At 41.3% G+C, this 27,144-nt stretch overlaps 2 protein-coding genes across 3 annotated transcripts in view; one reads left to right on the forward strand and one right to left on the reverse strand.

Moving 5' to 3' along the window:
• The first annotated feature begins 137 nt into the window (after positions 1-137).
• On the forward strand, positions 138-12,183 carry LOC128620624 (follistatin-A). Its single transcript, XM_053645831.1, has 6 exons — positions 138-1,593; positions 3,539-3,730; positions 4,270-4,488; positions 6,561-6,785; positions 6,988-7,218; positions 11,073-12,183. Exons 1-6 carry the CDS (start codon positions 1,443-1,445, stop codon positions 11,084-11,086), a joined length of 1,032 nt encoding a protein of 343 aa, XP_053501806.1. The 5' UTR covers positions 138-1,442; the 3' UTR covers positions 11,087-12,183.
• A 1,801-nt stretch (positions 12,184-13,984) lies between these two features.
• The window catches only part of LOC128620625 (ADP-ribosylation factor-like protein 15), a 73,571-nt gene continuing 60,411 nt past the window's right edge, over positions 13,985-27,144 (reverse strand). For both annotated transcript variants that reach the window (XM_053645833.1, XM_053645832.1), the window contains one exon: positions 13,985-21,276. In XM_053645833.1, coding sequence (XP_053501808.1) covers positions 21,124-21,276 — 153 coding nt within the window. In that variant the 3' untranslated portion in view covers positions 13,985-21,123. The remainder of the gene's footprint in view (positions 21,277-27,144) is intronic.

The following is a 27,144-nucleotide window of genomic DNA, read 5'->3' on the forward strand; positions in this document are numbered from 1 at the left end:
AATGTTTTCGGTCAGTGAGTGAAGTTTCCCAGCCCTGACCCCGCCCACCGCAACTTTCTGAACCCCGCCCACTGAAAAACATTCACATGGTTGCCAGATTGGGAGGATAAGCTATGGGTCGAGTTGTTTTTAAATTTGTTCCTTTTTAGAAATATAATTTAGATTGTGATCGAGTAGTTACAGTTTTAACAGGTACCGTAGATATTATTACATTTGTATTCAGTGTGGGAAACAAAACAACAACAAAAAAAGATGTTTATCGTTAACGCTTTGATCAGAAGGTTCAAGTCCCATTATTGTCAGGCAACCACGTCTTATCGGGGTTTAAATAGCAATAATTCTTATCAGTATGTCTCTAAATGTCACAGTAAGGAATTTTTATATATCAGCGCGTACTGAAGTGTTTTATTCCTCTTATACCACAGCAGTTTGCCAATGATGTGGTTTGTCCTCAAAACAAGTTCTTGTTTACGTTATAGCAGCAATAAAGAGTCCTTCAGCATCCTCTCCTTTCCCTCAAAGTTAATAATACAAAACAACCCACACAAATTGCCGTGTTACAGAGAAACCGCAGAGAAGCGTAAACTCCTCTGTCCTGAAGATGTCAAAAAAACTTCAACTTGCAGCTTTACCTCTGACCATTACAAAGCGCTGACACTGGAGACTCCTTCCTCTCTAATAACTTGTAGATAAAAGATTTCTTTGGATAATAGTTTCAAGAGCTTTTCTACTTGGAACTCTTTCTAACAGGGAAACACACTGTTGGAGGGTTTTATGGAGGACTTTCCAAGGGTTCCTTCAGGGAGATGCTTAACGGTTTTCTACAGCTGTCTTCAACCTCTTTCATATCCTCTGCATCATTACAACGCCTCTTTTCCGAATATTTCTTTTAAGTGTCGCCGCCTCATGCGTCCAGGGTTCCGGGTTCGATCCCGAGCTCGAGTTACGGCCTGTGCGGATTTGTCACGTGCTCTTTCAGTGTTCCTCTGGGTTCTCCGGTTTCTTCCAACCTCCCAACCTCCCAAAAACAAGCCACTATGCTAAATTGTAATAAATCCCTACGTGCAAATGAGACGGACCGGCATCCCGTCCAAGACGTATTCCGCCTCACGTCCAGTGTTCCTGGGATAGACTTCGGATCAACAGCCACTGTGACCAGGATAACACGTTTACCGACACATCCTCTTGGAAATTCACTTATTTGTAATGAGTTGTAAAAAGAAATGCATGTTTACATTTTCTTACCCAGCCATCAGTGCAAACCTTTTAAGCGTGAGGATTTGTCATTTATGTTGCAGAGGGGTTTTTTGGGGAAGGTTTGGTTTTTTGTTTTTTTTGTTTTTTGTAAGAGGAATTTGCTCAGATGAGAGTCGCTCCAATCTGGCAACCCTGGAGCACAGGCGCTCCTATAGATTTAAAAAGCGGGAGTGGATGTGAGCTGGATGACAGAGCCCGGCTGGGATCAGTGTGAGGAAGAGCACACCGGGATTATCAGCATCAGGATCGGGATTAGTTTTGGGATCAGGATGCTCCGCTTTCCGTCGCTGCTTGTGCTCTGGCTCGCGCACTTCATTGACGAGCATCGAGTTTACGGTAATAACGCGTTATAGCCGCTGTCACGTGGGAAATCAGGAAAATGTGGAATCCTGATCCGATCAGAGCTAAAAGACTTCTCTGAGAAACTTTTATTCATTTATTTTATTTTTACACCGATTTCAGTGTGTTCTTCTGAGATGACATGAGATGCGCACTTTTAACCGTCTTTGCTTTATTTATTTATTTATTTATTTATTTATTTATTTAACGCTTCATCACTTCCAGAAAATAAACGAGCACCTTTCAAAGTACAACCCTTTTTTATTTTCGGGTGCCTTTAGCAGGGAAAGTGAATGTGGAGGGGCTTTAAACCGGGAACGTTTCGTCTGAAGGCGCACTGGGAAAAATGCGCAATAAATAAATAAATAAATAAATAAGAAAATGCGCAAAACTTGCGGAGTTTTCTTGTTTGTTTATTTGTTTGTTTGTTTGTTTCCCTCTTTTATAACTTTGATCCCAGGTGTTGTTTTCTCTCCTGTATATAAGCGCACCGGTGGCTGTGAGATGGTGGGATCTGTTTCCGCACAGTTCCAGTGTGTGTGTAGTCGTCACCATCATTTCGGTATTGTTTAAGGAGTTTAAAGCGCAGTGTGTATTTTAGAAGTGTGTGACTTTTTAACACACTGTGTCAAGTGTCTCGGGCAGCTTTTATAATGAAACTCATGCCTGGTCTGGGGCATCTTTTAAGGAACAAGGGGAACCAAACAGTGCTGTTCCTTTAAAGGTACCTTTACGGTTCAGTTATGAACCTTAACTTTTTTATAAAGGTACTACATCCACATTTCCACTCACAGAAGGTAAGGGTACTGACCGAGAAACAAGGACATGTACAATATGTACAAATCCAGGGTGCTGTGGAACACTTTTTAGTGCTTTTTAGTTATAAATGATTTCTGTTCCTGCGTTACTTCCTCCATTTCCACCCTTTTCTTAGTTTGACTCAAATCTCATGTGCGCAACCCATAATAAAATAAATAAAGGTACCAAACTGCACTTTTACTTTTCCCTGTCAATGGTGCCATATCATCAAGGGTTCTCCTTCTACAGTACCTAAAGATACACATGTTGTGAAACTTTAATGAGCTTTTTTGTTTGTTTGTTTTGTTTTGTTTAAAGGAACATCCGTGGTTCTTAAGGTCTGATTATGTGCCTTGACTTATTTTTAAAAGGTGTACTTGATGGTCCCATGCTGTCAACAACAAGGAATAGTAGGCCTACAGTTTGGTACTTTTACATCCGAGAGTGCAGACTGAAGAGAAATTTGAGTCCTTTGTGTAAATTACTGCTTTTTTTTTTCTGCTTTCGTGCGTCCATTTCCATCCTCAAATCTTAAATGTGTAGTCCATTGCAGTACGAGGAAATAAAGTGTGCTTTTTGTTGTTGCTGGGGTGGTACTGTAAAGGGTTCATGTTCTGTACTAAACTGCATTCCGTGTAAAGGTCCAGCACTGATGCAGCAAGGATTTTCTTTCCTCTTCTATAAGGTTTGCCAAAAAAGAAACAAAACTGAATCTTAATGTAGAATTGCAATATAGATTAAGGTACTAAACGTACTTTTTCTTGGTGCAGGACTGGTGTTATCAAGATTACAATGATAGTGTGTTTTTGCATTTCATATGTAGATTTATAACTAATTGAAGGCACAACTGGAACTTAAGGACCACTGATGTACCTTTTAAAGCTTTACATTTTTAAAAGGTACACAAGGGGCACCTTCTCAGGTATAAAGAGTACTCTTGATGGTAGTATGCTATCAACAAGAGAAAGTACCTTTATTTCTGAGATTGTGAGACTGAAGAACCCAGATTGGCACTGATAAGAAGCACCTGGTTGAAGGGAATTGGTCTGCTCGGAGCTGTGCGTGGTTTCCATACTCGGATAAATTCAGCTCATCGTTGTGTGTAAATGTGTGAACAATTTCTCCTCGTGATTTCTCTCTCCAGCTGGGAACTGCTGGTACGAGCAGGGGAAGAACGGCCGCTGTCAGATGCTCTACCTGTCTGAAATGAGCCGGGAGGACTGCTGCAGGAGCGAGAGGCTCGGCATGGCGTGGACCGAGGAGGACGTTCCCAGCAACACGTTGTTCCGATGGCTGCTCATGCACGGCGGTGCACCAAACTGCATACCGTGCAAAGGTACGCCTCTCACCCGGCACAGATTTCCCTTCTTTTGCCAAAAAAAAAAAAAAAAGAACCGAAAATGAACCTTAACATCGATTGCAAATAGATGTAGAGGAGCATTTGAGTGCAAAAGTTTGCATCCCTTATAGCTTATGGGTTTAAAGGGTATATCTAATTTGCAATTTATATACAGAAAGGAGGAGAGGTAGGGGAGGAATGTGGGGTGAAATGTGGAAATGCGGGCATCTTCTGGAACAAGACACACCCACAATCCAAAACATGAGGCAAAAAAATAAATAAATAAATAAAGACGTGAAAACAAAGAAGAAAGAAATTAAAGATGTCCCATGACCTGATCTGAAAGAGAAATGAGATCTCTTTTTTTTAAATTATGTTTAATATCTTAACATGTGTGAATTTAACATGTTTTCATTACTTACGATAAAAAAGGGGTACTGAAGGGTGCGCAAACTTTTGTACTCAACCGTACAGCAGTGTTACAGAGCTGGATCGATTGCTGGACTGACTGATGGATTGATTTGTGACCTGTACAGAGACGTGTGATAACGTGGACTGTGGTCCTGGGAAGAAATGCAAGTTGAACCGGAGAAACAAACCGCGTTGCGTGTGCGCTCCGGACTGCTCCAATAACACCCTCAAGGGCCCGGTGTGCGGCTCGGACGGAACCACGTACCGCAACGAGTGCGCACTACGCAGAGCCAAGTGCAGGAGATACCCCAACCTGGTGGCCCAGTACCAGGGGAAGTGCAAGAGTGAGTACAAACACCTGTGATTGTGAACGCTGCATAACAAAATAAATAAATTCAACCCGGTGGCCGATAAAGTTCTGGGATCTGAACTCGAAACCTTCGGATCACGTTTACTGACGTTTACGTCACTGCTTAAGTCTATGTTTAACCCTTTTCCTCAATGCGCTCTGTTTTTCTGACTCTGAGATGGATTAACGTGGATTATGGATTATTCGTGGACTTTGTACATTTTTATCTAAGGTTAGCCCTAAATCAGGTTTGATAAAGAATTTCGGATCTGTTCCAAACCCTGGCTGGGATTAGTCTCAAACTTTAGGATTTGAAACTATTTAACTAGCATTACTTGCTTCAGGGGTTTCCTCTGGGTACTCTGGTTTCCTCCCCCAGTCCAAAGACATGCATTATAGGCTGATTGGCGTTTGCAAATGATCCGTAATGTGTGAATGATTGTGCCCTGCAATAGGTTGGCACCCCGTCCAGGGTGTCCTCCCACTTTGTGCCTGTGGGATAGGCTCCAGCTGTATAGTGCTGTGAAAAATTATTTGCCCCATCCTGATTTTCTTCTGTTTTTGTGTATATTCCATACTAAATTGCTTTAGATTTTCAAATGAAATGCAACATAAAACAAAGGCAACCTGATTAAACACACTATACTGGTTTTATTTATTTATTTATTTATTTTTAATTGAAGCAAAAAAAGTTATCAATCACCTGTCACCTATGTGAAAAACTAATTGCCGGCTTAAACTTTAAGTCTGGTTGTGCCAGGTTTAGCAGCAATAACTGCAACCAAACGCTTCCAATAACTGGAGATCATTATTGTCTTGCTGCATAATCCAGTCGCGCTCGAGTTTCAACTTACGGACTGAAGAGCGGACATTCTCCTTTAGGATTTTCTAGTAGAGAGCAGAATTCATGTTTCCCTCAATTACTGCATGTTGTCCAGACCCTGAAGCAGCAGAGCATCCCCACACCATCACACTTCCTCCACCATGCTTGACCGTAGGTATGACGATCTTTTTGTGGAATTCTGTGTTTGGTTTTCGCCAGATGTAACGGGACTCCTGTCTTCCAAACAGTTCCACTTTCCACTCATCAGTCCACAGAACATTCTCCCAAAAGGTTTGAGGATCATCAAGGTGTGTTTTGGTAAAATTCACACGAGTCTTAATGTTCTTCTGGGTCAGCAGTGGTTTTCACCTCGCCACTCTTCCATGGAGGCCATTTTTGCCCAGCGTCTTTCTGATAGTGGAGTCATGAACCGTGACCTTTATTGATGCAAGAGAGTCCTGTAGGTCCTTTGATGTTGTCTTTGGCTCTTTTGTGACTTCCTGGATGAGTCATCACTGTGCTCTTGGAGGAATTTTAGAAGGTCGGACACTTCTGGGAAGGTTCACTACCGTGCTGAGTTTTTCCGTTTGGAGATAACGGCTCTCGCTGTGGTTCTTTGGAGTCCCAGAGCCTCTGAAATATCTTTGTAACCCTTCCCAGACTGATGTACTTCAATCACGTTCCTCATCATTTCTGGAATTTCTTTCACCTTTGGCATAGTGTGTTACTCCGTAAGACCTTTTAACCAACTTCCAGCTGTTGAAAAAGTTCTATTTAAGTGTAGATGTGGTTGAACAGGGTTTGCAGTAATCAGGTCTGGTTGTGTCTAGTCCAGCTGAACCCCATTATCAATGCTGTTTCATAGATCTGGGGAATTAGTAACTACGGGTGCAAATACATTTTCACACAGGCCCAGTTGGTAGTGGATAACTTTTTTTGCTTCAATAAACAACATTATCATTTAAAAACTGTATTGTGTGTCTACTCAGATCACCTTTGTTTATCTTAGATTTTGTTTTCATTTGTGAAATAATTCAGTATGAGATCTACACAAACACAGACGAAACCAGGATACTTTTTTAGCTAGACTATGCATTTCATTTCAAATCAACTTGTTGACGTGATAAAGAACGAGCCTGGCAGGCTAAGTGCATGAACATAAACGGAGTTAAATAAAACGTGACTGCTTAATTACGAAGGTTAAAATGTTACAGGTCGTATCATCCCACTGTGTTTCCTCACAGAGACGTGTAACGACGTGCACTGCCCGGGAAGCTCGTCTTGCGTGGTGGACCAGAACAACAACGCCTACTGTGTGACCTGCGAGCGCGTGTGTCCTGAAGTGACCTCACCCGAGCAGTACCTGTGTGGGAACGACGGCATCATTTACGCCAGCGCCTGCCATCTCCGACGAGCCACGTGCATTCTGGGAAGGTCCATTGGGGTGGCCTATGAGGGCAAGTGCATAGGTAAGACGGGATTAGGGATCAGGATTAGGATCAGGAAGTTCGCTGATTGGGGGCTACACTTAAAGAACTTAAAGTTCTTAAAGCTGCATGATGCAGTTAAATAGTCCTCATTTGAAAATGTGGGCTTCATTAGCTAGCCGTGATGTAATAATAACACATGACTCCACTTTAGTGTGTCTCGTTATCATATTCCTGTTCTCAGACGCCCACTCGTGCGACGATATCCGCTGCCCAGACGGAAAGAAGTGTCTGTGGGACATGAGGACGGGTCGAGGACGATGCTCCGTGTGCGAGAGCGAGTGTCCCGAGAGTCATCCCGGAGACAGCGTGTGCGCCAGCGATAACGCCACGTACCGCAGCGAGTGCGAGATGCATCGGGCCGCCTGCTCGCGAGGCCTCGTCCTCGAGGTCAAACACTCCGGGTCCTGTAACTGTAAGTAAAAAAGAAAATGATTTTAACTATTTCTTTTATTTCAGTAACCAATGAGAGGAAAGTGTTTGAGCGGTTCGTGTTTTAATGCAGGTTCGGTTTGAGTTCTTATTTTGAAATAACGGATACATACAAAAGTACTCAAAATAGTTACCCGAAAGCACGCTGTAAAACACTCCCAGCACCACCGAGGTCGTTAACCAGGGTATTACTGACCTCTGTTTCCCATTTACACACTATCAGCTTCTCGCTTGGTTTATTTTTTAGCCCTTTTCAAACATTTGGTGATTTTATTTCTTCTAGTTAAACGTAAAAGTTTGCACACTTTTAGTACAAAAACGAAAGAGCCAAAGTCATTTATAACATCTGGATATCTGGCGTATTTGGTTCCACAGATGTTCATTTATTTCAACAATTCGAGTTGTTTTTCCACAAAAAAAAAAGCACAAACACAAAAAATTTTTTGTCTGTAATCAGCGATCATGTATGACTTTTTTTTAAACGAAGTCCGCTTCACTGTTCCAGTTAATTAGCGTTTAATGGTTTCAGATGGTAAATGAAATGCTCTGGCGTTCCCATGACGACAGAACCATTTGGACAGCATTAGTTTTCTGTAGTAATTCCGATCGTTTCGCTCTGGGATAAAATTCACGAGGTGGGCGTGTCTTTACGATGTACGCGTGATCGTTGCACTAAAAACTCCATGCGTACTACACACACCTCTTTTTTATCCGAACTGATTGCTTTGACCTTCGGTTGCTTGTCGCAGGGGTGTAGGTGTGGCCGTCATTAATAGGTCACGTGTTTTGCAAAAAATGTTTTGCTCTAACAAACTCTGGGTTCACTCAGGGTGACTCCTGTTTGCGGGGATATTTATGCAAGTTTAAAATTTTTTACTTGTCAAACTATATTAATTTTATTCCCCAGTTCAATATTAAGAGCGACAGTTGTGATCAAAATGATTCAACCCCCATCTCAAATCAAGTTTATTGTAAAAACGTACAGACTTTCAGATGTTTGCGATGAACAAATCAAACAAAAGCGACTGAAATAGTTCGACACGACGAATACTTCGTGTTTTCCACAAATTCAGCTGAAAATGCAACTTATAATGATTTCTCCAGTCTCAAAATTATTCACCCCCTTCATGGCGAGAATCTTTAGTACTTAGTAGAGCAGGCTTTTGCTGTTATGACCTGCTGGAAACGAGATGCAGAGCTTCTGCAGCGTTCCTGAGGAATCTTCTCCCGTTCCTCATGAGCAGTGTCCTCCAGTTCAGGAATATTCTTGGGTTTGCGTGCTGCAATCGCCGCCTTCAAATCCCACCTGAGATTTCCTATGGGGTTCAAGTCAGGTGACTGTGATGGCCCTGTAGAATCTTCCAGAACTTCTTCTGTAACCAAGCCTTGGTGGAATTTGAGATACGCTTGGGATCATTGTCCTGTTGGAAGGTCCAGTGATTCCCAAGCTTCAGCTTCCTCACAGACGGCATGAAGTTTTCTCCTAGGATTTCCTGATACTTCACTGAATCCATCTCGCCTTCCACACGCTGCAGGTTTCCAGTGCCAGAGGATGCAAAGCAGCCGCAGAGCATCACCGAGCCTCCACCATGCTCGACTGTGGACAGAGTGTTCTTTCTTCATTCTTCTTCCTCCAGACGTACCGCTGATCCATCGTGCTGAAAAGTTCCAGTTTTGTTTCATCGCTCCACAGAACACAATCCCAAAACTTCTGTGGATTATTTATATGATTTTGAGCGACTTTTCTTGTGCTTTTGGGTCAGTACTGGTGAACATCTTGGAGTTCTGGCATGGAGACTTTCTGAGTTTAGTACACGCCTTACTGTGCTCACTGAAACCTCAGTGTCTGTTACACCAGGTCTCGCTGCAGGTCTTTTACAGTCACTCGAGGGTTTTTCACAACCTGCCTTCTCACAAATCTGCTTGCAGCCTTGATAGCTTCCTTTTTCTGCCCCGTCCAGGTATTTCAGACATTTTCTACCCCAAGCCAGTTCAGGTATTTCATGTGTTCCAGCTCAAGCACACCTGCTGTAACTAATGAAGCCCTTGATTAGTTTAGTATCAGGTGTGCTTGAGACAACACCTGCTCTGCATATCTGTGCTGTTGTGAGGGAGTCTATTCAGGGGGGTGACTAATTTTGAAACTGGAGAAGTCATTATAAGTTGCATTTTCAGTTGAATTTGGGGAAACCGCTTGAAGCATTCCTCGTGTCGAACTATTTCAATCGCTTTTGTTTGATTTGTTCATCGCTAACAGCTGAAAGTCTGTAACTTTTGACAATAAACCTGATTTGCACTGGGGGTTAAAAACTGTATTTTGTGTAGATTCAGGACACAATCAAAATCAAGTCTATTTCAGTTCCAAATTGTAACACTACATAGTGGGGGGGTGAATTTTTATGAAAGGTACTGCTATATGTTTACGAAAAAAGCAGAATATTTCATTTTGTTCTAAGGGCGTGGAAACCTTTGCAGTGTTCTCTGTCATCAGTGAGATTTCCAGATGCTGGAGATGATCAAATCTAGTCCAAAGCTAAAGGAGATTTATAGTAGCAGTAGCTCAGCTCTCCCATGACCAGGCGTGTTTTGGTTTCGGTCCTGAAACTGAAAAATACGAGGTGATTATGTGATATGGCAGGACGGCACGTTATTAACGCGGCTCTGGAGGATTTATGTGCCGTCTTATTATTCTCCTTTATACGTCTGGCAGATGCTTTCCGAGCGAGACACGATCCAATCCAAGCTGAGCATTTGAAGGTTACGAGTCTTGCTCAAGGGTCCAGTAGGGGCTTACTGGCAGTTCTGGGATGTAAAACTCACGAACCCTTCTGGTCATTAGCGCAGAGCTAAGATTTTAGTGTTCCATGTCTGGGTTAAAAATGTGACCTTCACAAAAATATTAAAGGTGCAGTCAGTGATTTTTACATAAGAAATTATTTGGTCATATTTGGCATATTTCACATCTCTGGTAATATCTAAACTCGAAAATAAATAAAACTTTAAACGATGTCATTCGTCAAATCCCATACAAGATGACGTACAACAGTTTTCGGTTCTCTGAATGCACCCGAGAACTGTGATTGGTTTAGCCGGATTGTGACCTACAGAGGCCTTTATTTTTTTCGTGCAGTTTTGCAGTTTCGTGGGTACGGGATACCACGTCAGGGACAGGAAATCATAAACCTAAAAGTTTCAGCCACTATTCTTGCTCAGTTTGCTAATTTGAAATGAAATTCCGCTCATGTTTTGGATTATCTTTGCTCATCTAAAGAAATTTAAGTAGGTGCCGTAGTAGTAGTAGAAGTTCGAGCTCACCCGAAGACATAACAAGTTGCTCATGTTGCTTTGAAGCTGGTCTTTTGTGGGCATGGAGCGACCGCTTCGGTTGTTGCTTGTGGGCGTGGCCAGTCTAGCGTGTTTTTTTTTTTTTTTGCAGTAGCTACATGCTCTGCGTCGTGCTAGCTTTGTTCAGATTAAATTAGCAAATCAAGCTAACTGTATTAACAACGTACGTTCACCAGCATCACCAACGATCTCTCCGAACTTTTTTCCCTTCGTAATGCTAACGAGACAGGATACGATTAATGGGAACTGTCAACGGGAACTAATCGCAAGTAGGAACTAAAGTTGTAAGTGGGGAATTGAGAAACGTTGGAGCAACACACGCTATCGTATCAGAACAACCTGTTGATCGAGAAAGCTCCGCCCTCTTCAGGCTTTCTTACCAGAGCATGTTTTTGAGGGTGTGGCTTTGGAGCGAAAATCCCTTACTGCACCTTTATATAACAGAACATGTGAAGGATTGCGAATTGAAATCACTCTTCTTTTCATTTCCAGGCGTTGACCACTGACTCGTCCTTCCCGTCCCGTCGTACGTGGATCCCGACCTGCTTCGTCACGTGAATCAGACAAAGCAGCAACGTTTCAGATGCGTTATTACGGGAAGGAACAACAAAAAAAGATAATTTTTTCCGAAAAAAACAGACTTCTTTTCTTCCCTTCTCAAGCCATGAGCTCCTGCGCTGCTGTGTTCCTCGACAAGCAGAGAGAGGATGAAGAGGAGGATGAGGATGAAGGTCTGGAGAAGACAGATTATCGCGACTGTGATGTGTGAAGCGGTGCGACTCGGCTCCGGCGCAGAGTCAGTATTCAGACTGTACATAGACATACACGCTAATTTATTTTCCACAATTAAAAAAATTTAAAAAAGAAATAAAAAAAGAAATAAAAAAAGAAGAGGAAGATTTCATATAGCCGTCTTCTGGATGTTTATTTATGTGTTACTTTTTATTTATACACTTATAAAAAAAGTCCGACTGAATTTTATCTTTGATCTCGTGTATAATATCCACAGAAAAAAGCAGCATTATTTATTTAAAAGGTGCAATGTGTGATGTACAGAGAACCGAGATTGCATTTTCTCCAGCGTCATACCCTCTGTGTGTGTGTGTGTGTGTTTATTCCCTTCTTCTCTATTTTCCTTATTTATTTTGTCCTTCCCATCTTTCCTTCATTTTTTTTTACCTCTTTCTTTACTTTCCTTATTTAATTTGATCTTTCCTTATTCCCTCCCTTCTTTGTCCTTTGCTGTCCATTCCGTTTCTTCCTTCTTCTTTCTTTCATTTCCTTCTTTTTCTGATTCTCTTTTAATTTCTTCCATACTTTCCCCATTTCTTTTCTCCATCCTTTAGTTCTTTCATTCCTTTTTTCTTTTCCTTGCTTCTCATTCTCTTCCTTCCTTTCCTCTTTCTCCTTTTTCCAGTCTTTTTTGTTCTTTATCTCTTTCCTTTCCTTCTTTTCCCCTTCCTCTATCTTTTCTTTATTTCTTTCCTTCCTTCCTATCTTTCTTTTTCCTTTTCTCGCTTTCCCTTGCTTCTTTCCTTCCCTTCTTCTCTTTCCCCTTCTTCCAATCTTTTTTGTTCTTTATTTATTTTCTTTCCTTCTTTTCCCCTTTCCCCATCTTTTCTTTCTTTCTTTCTTTACTTCCTTCCTAGCTTTATTTTTCCTTTCTTTCCTTTCTTTCCTCCCTTACTCACTCCTTTCCTATTTGTCTATTTTTTTGCTTTCTTTCTTTTCCTTATTTTATTCACTTTTAATCTTTCTGTCTTTCTTTCCAGCTTTTTTTTGTGTCCTGAACAATATTTTCCTTCTGCAGCCTTGTGTGTGTTGCTCACTAATAAATGGATCTGGTTTTGTTTACACTCAAAGCTGGTCTGTAATTAAACTCTTTATAAGCGCTCTGTTTTCTTTTTTCCACAGAGACGCTCGTTCATGTGAAATAAATAATGTGACGGTGTTTATAACGTTAAAGGTGTGGGGGTTGTTCGGCGTGGTACGGATGAAGGATCTTTGTTAGCGTATTAAAAATGTGCCATAATAAACGCTCGGATGCTTTTTTGGCTGTGTAGCTGACTCAGCTCGGTTTATTCCAGAATGTAAAGGATGAACTTTATCACTACGTCTCATTACTGTCTCTATAATCTCAGAGTTATTAATGTATAGTTTCTCTTTTTTTTTTTTTTATTGTTCACTGTACATAAAATAAACAATGCTGTTTGTAAACATGCAATACAAGTAAAACGGAAAATGACATTATGACTTCTTTGCGTCTTTTATCATTTTTAAGCCGTTATGAATATTTCGTGCTTTTTTAAAAAAAAAACTGATTTGTTGTTTTGTAACCAAAAAAAAAAAAAAAAAAAAAAAAAGATTCGGGGAAAAAAATTCTCGTTTAAAATCCGGCCAATAAGTGAATATTTTATTATTGAATTTTTTTCTCTCGTTATATCTTTCTTTTTTTCCGTTCATTTCTTTTTTTTTTTCACTCTTTCTCTCTCGTTTTCTTTGTTTCTTTACTCTCCCTCACCCCGCTTCTCTCATTTTACTTTTTCTTTTCATTATTTCCTTCTTTACCTTTCCTTACATCATTCCTTCCGTTCTTTTATTTCCTCTGCTCTCCTTCTTTCCTTAATTTCCCTCTTTCCTTATTCATTTCCTTTTTTGTGGACGTGCCACAACATTAAATGTAACTATAAATGGATAAAAAGTACAATGTATTATTCATTTAATCATAAATAAATGTAATAATTGGCTGCGGTATAAGAGGAATAAAACACTTTGGGGTGGTAGCAGATGCTCCGCTTCATCACATCACAGATCAGAGTTGTTGATTATTTTACTATAAAAGCTCGACACAGTGTTCATGTTGGAAAACAGCAACTTAATCTGTAGACCTAGGCTATACCTATACACACCCCCACAAACACCCGCCCCCACACACACCCGCCCCCACACACACACACCCATACCCCCACACACAGCCATGGGTATCCTACAGTAGCCAGAACAGAGCTGTCTGGACAGCAGCATGAAAATTAATTTGGCAGGAAGTCGTACAGACAGAGTTAATTGAGATCCTCCAGAGTGTGTGTGTGTGTGTGTGTGTGTGAGAGAGAGAGAGAGAGAGAGAGAGAGAAACACACTTCCTCCCAGATTATATCCTGGCATCTTTTTTTTAAATTACATCAAATAAATAAATAAATAAATAAATAAATAGGCGGCGGCGGTGGCGGTGTGTGCGCGCGTGTGCGAAGACGGGGGGGCGGGGTGTTGAAAGTTCAGCAGTGCTTGAAAGTTTGTGAACCCTTTTCTCTATTTCTGCATAGATACGACATAAAACTTCATCAGATTTTCACACAAGTCCTAAAAGTAGATAACTAGAAACCCATTAAACAAACGAGACAAAAATATTACACTTAGTCATTTATTTATTAAGGAAAATGACCCGATATTACACATCTGTAAGTGGTAAAAGTACGTGAACATTTGCTTTGTTTGATATCCTGACAAAATTGCAAAAAGTTCATTAGTTTATTGATTTATAAAATCACTAATAAAAATAAAATAAACATTACAGATAATAAATAAATGTCAAATGATGAAAACGTAGTAATAATAATTCAAAATCATAATTTAGTAACGAACAAATAACAGAAATAGAAGAATAAAAAAAAATCTCTAGCAAATAAACAAATAAATAAAAAAAAGTACAAAATAAAAATAGAATAATAATTAAAAAGTTCAATAATAATAATACAAAAAAAAAAAAACATAAAATAAAACCCCAGCAGAAAAGGATGCCTCAAAAGCCTTTTGGTGTCATTTATTAAGGCCTTGGAAATAACTGACAACAGTAATAATAGCCGTTTTTAATCTCTGAACACCAAGCATCTTTTATTTATTTATTTATTTATTTATTTATTTATTTATTTATTGTCCCCTGTGCTCAGACAAGCCGTCCGTGGTTCAGAGTGTCCTGACAGAGAGGCAGAGAGAGAGAGAGAGAGAGAGAGAGAGAGAGAGAACGAGACAGAAAAAAGAGAGAGTAATCATATTTGAAAATGATTACCACAGCAGAGAGATTGTAATCAGAGTCTCGGTGTCTGAGCGTGTTTTGGAAAAATGGAAGGCGCCCTCCATAACTACGTTAATGAAAACGCTGACATGGCAGTCAGACAGTGAGAGAGAGAGAGAGGGCGAGAGAGAGAGAGAGCTTGTTTTTCCCATGGTGGCGGCTGTGAGGCCAGGCTGCAACTCCTGTGACCTTCAAGCCGCCGGGAAGACGGGTTCTGGTGACGGATTGTTTATCACAGCGGAGAGAAATAAAACATTCCAACAGACGTTTGTGAGAAAAGGTGAGGGGGGGAAAAAAAAACCTTCAGCACCATCAAGAAAGTGTTAAAAGATAAACAAACAAAAAAACAATAATAAAACAACTAAACATTAAACAGCGTGGTGTGTTTTGGCTGGCGGAGTTCATTTCCTGTCAGTTTGGCGCTTGGTGTGTTTTTTTTGTTTGTTTTTTTCCCCCTGACAGACAGACATCGCTCCCCACCGTCCCCCGGCTCTGATAGGATATCAATAGAACGTGCGAGCCGGTCGATCTCTACGAGACAGAGCCGACGGTCAGCCAAGGTCTGAGCACGCAGCTTTTGCACGGCTGGATCTGAAAATAGAATATGAAATCCACTTCGGGGCATATTGAAAATTTTGCAGACAAAACAGTCTCTCTCCCTGTCTCCGTGTCCGTCTCCGACCATCCGTGTTTTTGATGTATGCAGGTTCAAAGGATTATTTCTTTTTTTGCCACGGATTCCACACGCATTACTCAGGCCTCGGTTTAATATCCCTCAGTACTCGGAGTACTTTATTGATTTATTTTTCCGTTTTCGGGGAAGCGTAGAAAGCCACATGGGTCCTATGGAAATATCTGACCGCGTGTAACAAGTTGGTGGGTTTTCCTAACTTCATAACTCATATAAAGGCATTTATTTGCACTCGCACACGGACGAGAAAGAAAAAAAACAAAGCCTTGTAGTCCTCGTAGTCTCGGATGTAGGATTTACGAGTACGTCATTTTCGTTTTTTCATTCCCACGTCCGCTTCGCAGATTATACGCATCGTATACGCATCGCGTGCTCCGCTTTTCCTTCTTCTTAATAAACGTCAACGTCGAGCACTTCCATCGGATAACGCGCGCTTCAATTAAACGTCGGCTCGTCGTAAAATGAGTCCACGCTGCTTTGGTGTGTTTCATACGCACGCCGAACATTAAGGATTTAAAAAGGTCAGCCATTTCGATTCGATCACAATCGTTCAAAGTAACAACCCCTTTTTAAAAGTTTATATCCACTTCGTTCAGATCAGCTGTACGCCATTAAAAAAAGTTCAGACTTACAGAAGAAACTCATTTAAAGCAGGAAGGAAAAAAAAACTCTGACGGCATCCTATTGTACAGGTGTGATGGAGAGCAAAGAGGAGACCTTTTTAAGATGATTAACGCAATTCTGGCTGCCATACTGACACTGAAGAGTGTGTGAGAGAGAGAGAGAGAGAATAGATTTAAAGTTTCTATCTTCTGACAGCTTTGTGAAGTTTTTCCAGACATGGTTCAAGTTTAAGGATTAATCCCAGGTGATCATCCGTCTGCATGCTAATATTAGTCTGAGGCTTGATGCTTGACGGTGCAGGTTGACTAAAGAGTCAGACGAAGGATCTCCAATCAACCCCGATGCGTAAAATTTTCTCCCGTCTGAACATTTACAGCCGACGAATGACGTACTTATGAAAACTAAAAACTTGATTTATTCAGAACCTAAAACACGAATGGTATTGTTTGGGGGATTATTTTCCCTCCAGAGAACGCATATTGGACAGACCGTGCTTGGTCAGAAGTTCCCGCACACGCACGCACGCTCGCTCACATTTTCCACATAAAACCCCCGACAGACAGCACAGAACAGAAAAAAAGGACGCGTCCGGAAGGCTTTTCGCTCGAGATGAGCCGCCGATCCACGGATTTTGCTCTGTGAATTAGCGATAAATCAGCGCATGGAGAGCGCGGTAACCTTCAGATTTTACGAGCTAAATACACGGTAATGAAGAGAAACGGCGTGCGGTGTCGCCTACCCGAGGAAGCCGAGTAGATAAAGCCCATAACGTAGATGACTCATCGGCAAGAGAGGAAATCCTGAGAGAGTAAGGGCTCTGGAAGCCTAGAGGCGAAGGGTTCCCTCCATCTGAGTCATCAGCGAGAGAGATCAGGATGACCCAGATTAACAGAACAAGGCACAAATCAGTAAACGTAAGCTCATGAGACCATTAAATACTAAGAACGGACAGAGGAAGTGCGTCGAGGCTTTCTAGTGTGTCTGTAGTCAGTGAAAGGATTTGTTCCGTTAATATCCGAACCCGTAGTGTAATTAAGACTAAAGTTTTTAAAACATGCCATTTTGGGTTCAAGGTAAATCCCCAAAGCGGTAAATTCCTCTCCTCAAAGTCGGGGGTGCGGGGACTCTGAGGAAACGTCAAGCATAGCCACGGCTGGAAATCACAACCCGTAAATAAAACCTACTATAGTTACTGCCGAGTTCTTCAAGTAAGTTTTAGCCCGTTTGAATGTTGAAAAAAACAACCTCTAAACTCTAGATTATTAGTATAGTGTTGTACACATTTAAACGTCCGATAACAGCACCAGATTGAATGTGTTATTCCTCACCCAAGAGAAACATAATGTGTATAAGATTACCTTATACGCACAGAAAGAAGAGTTTTATATTGTGTTTACGCCGCCAGCAAATCGCTGGCCAATGTTTTGGTCTTGTGCGTTGGCAAAGATATGATTTGACCCTGGCTAGCATCTTTACTTTCTCTGGATATCTTTAAAGTCCCCATGAAGTGAAGTGCCTTGAAACACAAAGCGTTGTTCGATGTGTCGAAGTAATTTCCACTTAAACAGGAAGTTAGGGTGGGGCATATCGAGTGGCGGCTCTTCCTCCTCTTTAAATAACCAATAGCTTTTAGCTTACCTCACAGCACTGGCTAAGCCGTACTCGACAGATTGTTATAATGTCGGGGGCGGGGCACTTCAGATTGTAGAGAGCATTTTATTGGACAGAAACTGAAGTGCAGAATGATGTCATCAAAATTGTTGATCCGTATTGGTGGTAGAAAAAGGCTGTACATTTGATCTTTAAATTTATATGCGAATTTCGTCGTCGTTTTGGAGCACACTAGATTATAGATGACCTTAAGGCGGACTACAATAGCGTCCGTCATTCAGCGCACTCGAATGAATCCGACCGCTACGTCTGACCGACGTCGTGTGCGATTCGTAAGTATAGTTCCACAAGCATACGTAGCAAATGAAAACTTTTTTCTCTTTTGCAAAAGTCGATAAGTAGCATAGTAGACCTTTTTTTTTTTTTTTTTTAAGACTTCCTCAGAGACACGTGAAGCCAAGTGTATTTTCTGAATACTGCTCATGCTGTGTAACACTCTCTGAAGACAGCGCTATCTGCCCTCTTCCACATACATGAGCTCAACGATGATCGTGATTGGCTAGTGTCTCTGTGACCGACAGAAAGCACAACCAGGTTTAGCTCTCAATGATGGATGGCTGTGGATTTCGAATTTCTGATCTCTGGAAAATATAGCAAACGCTTTTCTGTTGCGCTACCTGAGAAACAAACGGGGTAAAAATAAACCAAACCAGACAGCATGGACATTCAAGCTGTTTATCCTGGGCTACTGATTTGACCACAAAAAAATAGAGAGAGAGAAAGAAAAAAAGAAAAAAAAAAGAAGAAGAAAACTAACGTGGCAGTACGAAGCATCCGCAAGAATCGAATCGAGTTGTCGTCAACATTTTTCAAACCTTTCTTTAACAACATTTCATGATAAAACATCAAACATCACAGATTCTAATCCTTTCTCCTACTTCAGCTGTTTATTGTTCATGTTGCTCAGTGGAAATTATGCATAAATTACATTATATATATATATATATATATAAAATATACACACATAATTAACAGTTTGCGACCGACATCACGGCCGTCACGGTCTAAAACGTTCTAGATGTATTTAGATTTGTTCCAGTACAAAGACAGGCACATGGCCTTCAAAAACAACTAAAATAAAAACAAACTAAAATGAACAAAACCTAAAATAAAAACGAGAATCATCTGTAACAAAATGTACAAATTGTATGAATTATAAAAAGGCAGCTAAATCGGCCAGGTGCCAATTAAAGTGTTTTCAAGTGGTACAAATGCTGGATGTATGCTACAAAGTCTAGATGTCCCAGGATTCAGTAGGGCTTAAGCAGGATTTCTTTTGGTTTTAGAGAGACAGCATAATTAATGGCACAGGAATAACACCATGGATTGGGAAGCGATTGGATTGGCACTCAAGTTTGACATTGGGAAAGGAGACGGAGCTTTTTTTTTTTAAAAAAAAAAAAAAAAAAAAAAAAAAATTATGGATTAGATGAAGGACACTCCATCTAAACAAGAGGCACTACTGACGGTTTGAGAATAGTATAGGAGCGCTTTACAATCAGAGGCAACAGTAAGAAAATTTACTGAAATCTAACGAGACGTAGAAAAGCGAAGGCGAATTCGTTGACGCATCGTGACCTCGGGATTATTAAGGTTCTATCTGAGAAATCTCATCACTTTGTCGTCTTGTCTTTCAAAAGACTCGAAGCCTCTCGGAGGAGAAGGTGACTTTTATCTTTAGATGTAGAGTAATAAAAACTTACCGTACAATACTGCAATCGCCGATTTTACAAAATCATTCAGAAATTACGCTTGTGCATTACACGTAGGAGCTCCGGAACGTACCATCGGAGTACGCTCGTACGAATCATCACTCAAAAATACGTCTTTTTCTCCCCGATAAAACGGGAGCCGATCGACGTACGAATCTGGAATGATTGACGGTCGCGCAAGCGTCCGGAACTCTCCGATATTAATGGACACTGCCTGGAAGCCACGCCTTCTCTCATACTTCGCCTTCTCTCATACTCGCAGTCACATAGAGGGATTTTTAATCTTTAAAATCTAATCGATGTATCCAAGACTTCGCCAACACTAGAAAAGTATATCGTTGACTATATCTACGTAGCTATATCTAGCTGTATTTATTCGATTTCAGCTGAAAATTGTCGAAACGGACGGCACTCGAAGCCGAAAAAATTAATAAATCGATGACATTTTTGAAACAGGCAAATCAATGAAACAGGCAATTTACGAATGAAGTTAACGGGCATGATGATTGAAACGTGATTAAATACGCTCAGAGACCTTTTGCGCGTGGACAACACACGGAGATCAGACAGCCGATTTGTACAAGGGTTATTTCGGAAAAGTACTGTTATGTTTATGTAATATTATTACACCCTCGCCTACTCTCCTTAAACCCGAAATCGGTTCAGGATGATTAAAAATCGTGAGGGGGAAATAAAAATAAAAAATCGGAAAATTCAACACCGCAGAAGTCTACCTCGGATTTTTGATAACGCAAATTTAAAAGTTACATTAAAATGTAGTTGTCGTTGAGCCGCTCAATGTACATTTCACATTTCTGTAACCGGAATGTCAAAACTTTGCTCTGAAAACTCAAACAGAACCTCATAATTCTACGATCACGATATCGTATCTGGCACTACGCCGCTCCGGTGATTCATCCCCGTGATTAGTCACTGGGACAGAGAGACGACGGATCTCCGACAGACAAAACATTTTGATACGTCTTGATATGCTGCGGTTGTAAAAGAAAAAAAAAAAAAGAAGAAAAAAACTACAACAACAGAAAAACAGCATCGAAACGTATCACTAAACCTCAAACAATCCTCCGGAACAATGCACGATTCCCACAATTACACCAGAGAGACATGCAGAGGAATTCCGGTATTCTCGGAATCTTGGAATTTTAGTTGGTGGTTTTAGGGATAAAGTGGTAACTTTCACAGCCGTGACTGTTTAAGACTGTTTTATAGTTTAATAAGTCACTGTAGTTTGGTTGGAGAAAAAAAAATAATCACATACTTTAAGGCTTTTAAAGTACAAACGTTCATCTCGCACACACACACACACACACACACACACGTATACATTCACACACTAAATAGAAAAGAAGAATCTACATAAGAAAAACTATCCAGTTTTTCTACATACCAGGAAAAGTGTTTACCTTTATAAGTTATGTAGCAATGTGCAACTAGGTGTGTATTACACAGGATGTATAACATATAACCGTGTTTACTGACGACGCGAATCGACAGTCAGGTTGTCGGGTACTTGTGGTACTAACGCCAAGAACCTTATAACGTATCATACCTCGAATATATACGATATAAACCCCACTTGTGTGAATCCGTATGCTTCTCAGCCTGCTGTGTTGGAGTCAGACTAACACACACACGTACACAAACGCACATATACACACACGCACGCACGCACGCACGCACACTCTCGCCTGTGGTGAGGTGGAGATCTGTACTGTCCAGAGTGGAGGATGCTGGGATTGGGAGAAAACTCCCAGCTCATATCCTGCCCATCTCCTGGTCCTTTTCCTCCAGCAGGTTGATGAGTTGGCTGAAGCTCTCCTTTACACTGTCCATGTTGTCCACCGTGCTTCCCTCGAGCAACCAGCTCTTCCCCCGGGCCAAAGGTTCCAGCTCAAAATATTTCTTGATCTGTTTGAAGAGACGGAAGGGGTAGTTAGAGAAAACTGGGTGGTCTGCTACCAAAGGCGCCATGTTCTAAAGCGTTTAACGCGTCTAGATGTTAAATATCAGTAAATAAAAAGCCGAAATCCCGCCGATCGGTCGTCTCAAATTCCTCGTTTGAGCGCAAACCCAAATGTCCTATACCCTGAGTGCATAGGTGAAACAAAAGAATTAGCCCTGCTGCTCAAATACATTCAGACAGTACTGGATGTAAACCTTTCCAGTTCCAAACAAGTCAAACTCGACGCCAAAGACGTGGATGAGGAGGACGTCTCCACCACCGAGTCTAGTCTTTCATCGTACTAATTTGTACGCTAGAGATATTCTTAAATATACTTCAAACGGGAAGAAAGCCATTGGAAAACAAACTATTTCAGACATCTGACCTTGCTGTGATTTTGACACTGTTTGGATCGACTCCAGGGTCTAATCAGATCATCTGCTGGGTACAGTGATAATTCCGTATAAATACTACAAACGTTCATCCACACGTTCTTGAGATGAGAATCTCAGACAGACCGGCAAAAATCGTAAAAATGCCCCCCTACGCCAAAAAAATGGGCCTTTGGTTCCTGAAAATGAACGTGTACGTAACATCTCTGTATGACGAACGCTATTAAAGAAAATGCAAAAGGAGTTCAAATTGTACTGAAGTTTTATTTAACATTCAATGTAAGGAGCCTCCAGTATCAGCGGTCTGCATCAGTCAGAGTTAAAGCTGTATCTCTTCCGACATCTTCAATACAGAGAAGTTTATGCACTGCGATTTCTCTGTAGCAAGACAAGCTGCGTTTGAACGTCTTATTAACGTCAAGAGAGAAAAAAAAAAAAAACGAGAAGCTGGTGAGTTGCTATGGAAACTTGTTTATGGACTTTCCACAGCGTTAAATGCAACTATAAATGGACACAAAGTACGACTTGTCATTATGTAAGAAATTTTAAGTGGTTGAGTGGTTAGCACGTTTGCCTCGCACCTCCAGGGTTGGGGATTTGAACCTCACCTCCAGCCTGTGTTTCGTGGAGTTTACATGTTCTACGCGTGCGTCGAGGGATTCCTCCAGGTACTCCGGTTTCCTCCCCAGTCAAAAGACATGCGCTGAAGGCTGATCGGCATTTCCGAATTGTCCGTATGTGGGAATGGGTGTGTGCGATTGGGCCCTGCGATGGGTTGGCACCCCGTAAAGGGTGTCCCCCGGCTTGCGCCCCGAGTTCCCTGGGATAGGCTCCAGGCTCCTGTGTAAGATAAGCGGTATGGAAAATGGAAGGATGTTCTTCAGAACGTGCTGTTATAGGAACTTTATGGTAGTAACCGTAACGCCGCTTCATCACTCCAAGTATTTTGTTTCGTAAGAGCTAAACTGCAAACGTTAAAAAAAAAAAAAAAAAGATTTCTAGGATTTGGATTGCGCAATCTGAAAAAAATTTAGATTTAGACGCCAAACATACTTGCATATAACAGCTTGCGTGTCATTTCAGAAAAACACAGCCATTGTAATAAGTCTGTCTTTAAAACCTGAATCCTACGAAAGTACAAATGTTTCCAGTACAAGGCACTCAGCCATAAAGAGATCACGGTATACCAGCAAAAGTAAGGAGAGCGCCAAACACTCAAAAGCAAGTCCTGGAAACAGCACAAGTCGGTCTACTTAAAAAAACAACAAAAAAAAAAAACTGAAAGAGCTGGAAAGAGAGCATGAGAGAGATCATGAGAGGAGAGACCATGGGAGAAAGTTAATGAGTAGTGATTTGTCGAATCAATTGTCATTAACTGCTTTGGCAATACTGCTCAAAGGCAGTCATAGCACAAAGCCACTAGAGAGGTGATGAAGAAGAAAAAGAATAGGATTGCAGAAACACGGAGCGCTTCGCCAAATTTGAGGTAATACACAGTGGATCTATTAAGGAACCGCAGTATTAAATATTCCCTGGGTTGTAATATTCCGACACGCGAGCTTACGGCTGGTCGAAAGTTGAAGGACAACAAATCCAAAACTTTGCTCCTTCTTCCATGGCTTACTCAAGAATAAAAGCCTTGGCAAATCCAAAACAATCTCACATTCAACAGCTACCATATGAGTCACTCCCAGCAACAGCAAAACACTGGCAAATATCATTTAGCATAAAGTGTACGGTCTGATTGTTGTCCACTTTCTGAAGTTAACTTTCAAGCTTCATGTTCAAGAATATCACAACGCTGACACCCCAACATTCCAGGATGACACAGAGTGTGCTGTTCGCCAAGTACGATGGAACACTGGGACACTTTGACAGGCCTGCACGATCACCAACACATCGATCCCATAATAAATTGGCGAGATGATCTGCAACAGCAGGTGAAACACCAAAATGAGTTCGTTACAGACTTCTTTGCTTGGTTACACCTTCCATCAACTCCAGAACAGCACCAATCATTTGAACCTCCTACCCTAAACTGAGATGTGGCGATTTTGCATGTACATTGCTGCTGTTGATGGAAGCAACAATCTGCACACAGTTGTATCGCGGATAGCATTGCTGCCTCAAAGCTCCAGGGTCCTCGATTTGATCCTGAGCTCGGGTCACTGCCTGTGTGGAGTTTTGCATGTTCTTCCTGTGCCTGCATGGGTTTCCTTTGGGTTTTCCATTTTTCTCAAACCTTTTTCAAAACCATGGCAGCCACCCCCGAGTGTGAATGAACATGAATTTGTGCATGCGCATGGTGCACTGCGATGGACGGGCATCACATCCAGGGAGTATTCGCATCTCATTCCCAGCGTTCCCGGAACAGGCAAAAAGGAAACAACAAAACAACATGACTTGCAGATTCCTCATAGAGCCGGAGTGATCAAATCAGACACAACGTCCCAATGACCGCCGATGACGTCACGTCACGCTATTGGACACCATCGCCACGAATGTCGCAACATGACGCCGTAAAGCCACGCAACATGCCTGGCGAAGTGTTGAGCAACCAGGTGGTGATCGTCTGCACAGAATGATCGCACAATCAAAGGGTTTATCGCAACAACCAAGAACAAAAAGACCAAGTTCTGGCCTTTAATACAAAACGTTGCTGTTTTTGCAGAATATCTGCCGAACAGCCAAGTACAAGCAATAATAGGCCTGTCCTGTTTGGAAATCAATTCGCTTAAGCCAAGGCTGCAAAGGCAACAAAAGTTATACTTTGAGAGGATATAAAGACCTCAATTTTATACCAACAACCCTAAGTTTTCTGCTTCCAAATTTACACAATTTTACACTTCCATCCTGTCCTTTGACCTCTCTGACCTCCGGGAACCGTAAATAAACAAGCAAAACAAGACAGGTAAACAAGGAAAACTCCTCCCATTGCTTGGAAACGTCTTCTCAGGTTATGGTGTAACCAAGTCGATATTCTGGCTGACTCGGTAATACAATAAACATCTTTCACGCTTTTGCAGGGGGTTTGTATTTATATTGGTGAATTTCTTTCAAAGCTTTTCATCCCACCCATGTTTAAAAAAAAAAACAAAAAAAAAACCCCAGAACAAACTGCATGCCAAGGCACTGGATATAGACAAGGCAGAAACACCAAGCTGATGGAGAAACACACTACTTGCGTGCTTTGGCTGCGATTCTGGAAGTGGGCCTGTCATCTCCTTGCCTGGTTGGTGCAGTTCCAAACCCTCTCCCCCGTGTACAGAGAGGGCCTAGTGAGCATACACTTCCTTACCCCGGCCTCTCATGCCCCCGGCTCCATCAAACTCCCGACACGGTACACAAGCATCACGTCAGTCCTGCATTCTCATAAACACCCCCGTATGTACTGACAGGCAATGGACAAACAACATCCCAAAAGAGAGAGAGACAGAGAGAGAGAGAGAGAGAGAGCCCCCTTTGGGGGAGGAAAAAAATAATCAAACAAAACATCCTTTGAGGCAAAGTTCCTCTATCATGCCAAGAATGTTGATTAAGATTTCCCTGTGTGAAATTTCATTGCTACAAATGGACACAATCCTGAAAAGACTTGGAAAGGACAGACGTGCTTGTCTATTGTCTGAGCGCAACACATTTAAGTCTTAAAAGCCGAACTGCAACAAGGAACCGAGACGAAAAGGAGGCGATGGGATGTCGGAATGTCGAGCCTGTCCAACGATGAAGCAGTGAAACGTCAGCTTGTCGTCACCTCCTTGATAATAAACCGTCTGGAGACATCCAGAGTAACAGAGGGCACGGAGGCTGGCGACGATTCTCCTCATGTATCTAAAAAAGAACGGCCTAATTTGTGCTGCTTAATGTCTGAGGAATGGACTCAAGGTCTTGCTGAAATGGGCTTTGACGCAAACCGGTGCATGAGCCAAAAATTACACTATGAGTTACATGAGTGTGGATCAAACTGTCAGAGAAATAACAGCTTTAGCGTTAATTCAGGTCAAAGACAATAAGGATTAGGAGAACTAAAAATCAACCAGATTTTATTTTATTATTATTATTTTTTTAATACTTTACAGACAGTGATTCGTACTTAAAGCATGGATTTTCTACTTGTCCAAGAGGAAGGATGTTACAAGTACAAGCCAGCCATTTTGTTTCCAGCAAATTAAATAAGTGAGTCTCTAGCGAGATGTGATGAGGCAGCATTTACTACTTTTGTCCTTCAAGAATGGCATGTAACCAATTGGTATTTCACTCTGCTCAATCCCACAGCGAAACAGTATCAAATTCAGACAACACGGTGGAACTTAAGACAGCCCGGACCCGTCAATACTACTTAGCGAATAATGCTAACCTGGCTAAAAAAAAAAACCACATCTGCAGCAATATTGAAGCAAATTTCATATTGCTGAAATGAACATTTAGAGATTGGAGCAGCTGGATCGCCGAGATACGCTGGAGTGATCACTGATCATCAAACTGATGCTCTGGTGGAAACCCAGAGATGACCGTGGCACAAATCTTTTCAAATGCAGCATTAGTGGGACACCGAGGTGTTTAAAATGTCATGGTGTGTACTCCGTTTTACCAAATCCAAAACCTTACACCTTAACAATGCCACTTTTTTAAAATGCTGTCTTCTTGATCTGTCAAATTACTTATCGGTGTAACGATCACACCATTTTACAGATTACATCTTAAATGAATAGTGAAATGTCCGGCAAGACACTTTTACCCAATTGAGCTGAGCGGCTGAGGTTTAAAGTGGCCAGGAAATGAAAAACTGGTGTTTTAGATGTTTTAACGTAAATATGCCAGTAAAGAAGATTGTTGGGACAAACATTTTTTCCAATTTAAAGCCTAAAGCTGGTCACGTTTTCTACTTCCTGGTCATTAAGGTTCAGAAGCAGAGGGAGCTCAGGCACCTTTAGAAATGTTGCAACTGTACCAATCGTGTGTTCATGCCATGATGAAATTATGGTAATTACAACCTCCACCAAACTTGAAATTTCCACTTGGGAGCTCAAAAATTCTCTGAAAAATTTGACTTCCAAGTGCGTGACCTAATATTAAATAAAAATCAGCAGCTTCCGCTCTAAAAGATATTTAAGAGTCAGGATTTAATGTGTATGAAACCTTCACAATAACTTACTGACTGCATTATAAATAGAGCAGTGTACTTTAACTTTATACCTACGTACAACGGAAAGACATCATGACATCATCATTGTGTGCATTTACACTCTTTTTAGGGTCTAAGGACGGAGTATAACGAGCGTAATTCTGGCATACTGTGTATCAACTGGGAAATCAGACCTACAATGATTGTGCCATCAGCGTACTGGGAAAATCAGATTCATTTCCCACCTGTGGAGATGTGGAGTTCTGTCCTCGCATCACACGTAAAAGATATTATTCGAGTCTTGCTAGCATCTTTCTTTT

This window comes from Ictalurus furcatus, chromosome 16, assembly GCF_023375685.1.
Source record: "Ictalurus furcatus strain D&B chromosome 16, Billie_1.0, whole genome shotgun sequence".
Classification (NCBI taxonomy): Eukaryota; Metazoa; Chordata; class Actinopteri; order Siluriformes; family Ictaluridae; genus Ictalurus; species Ictalurus furcatus.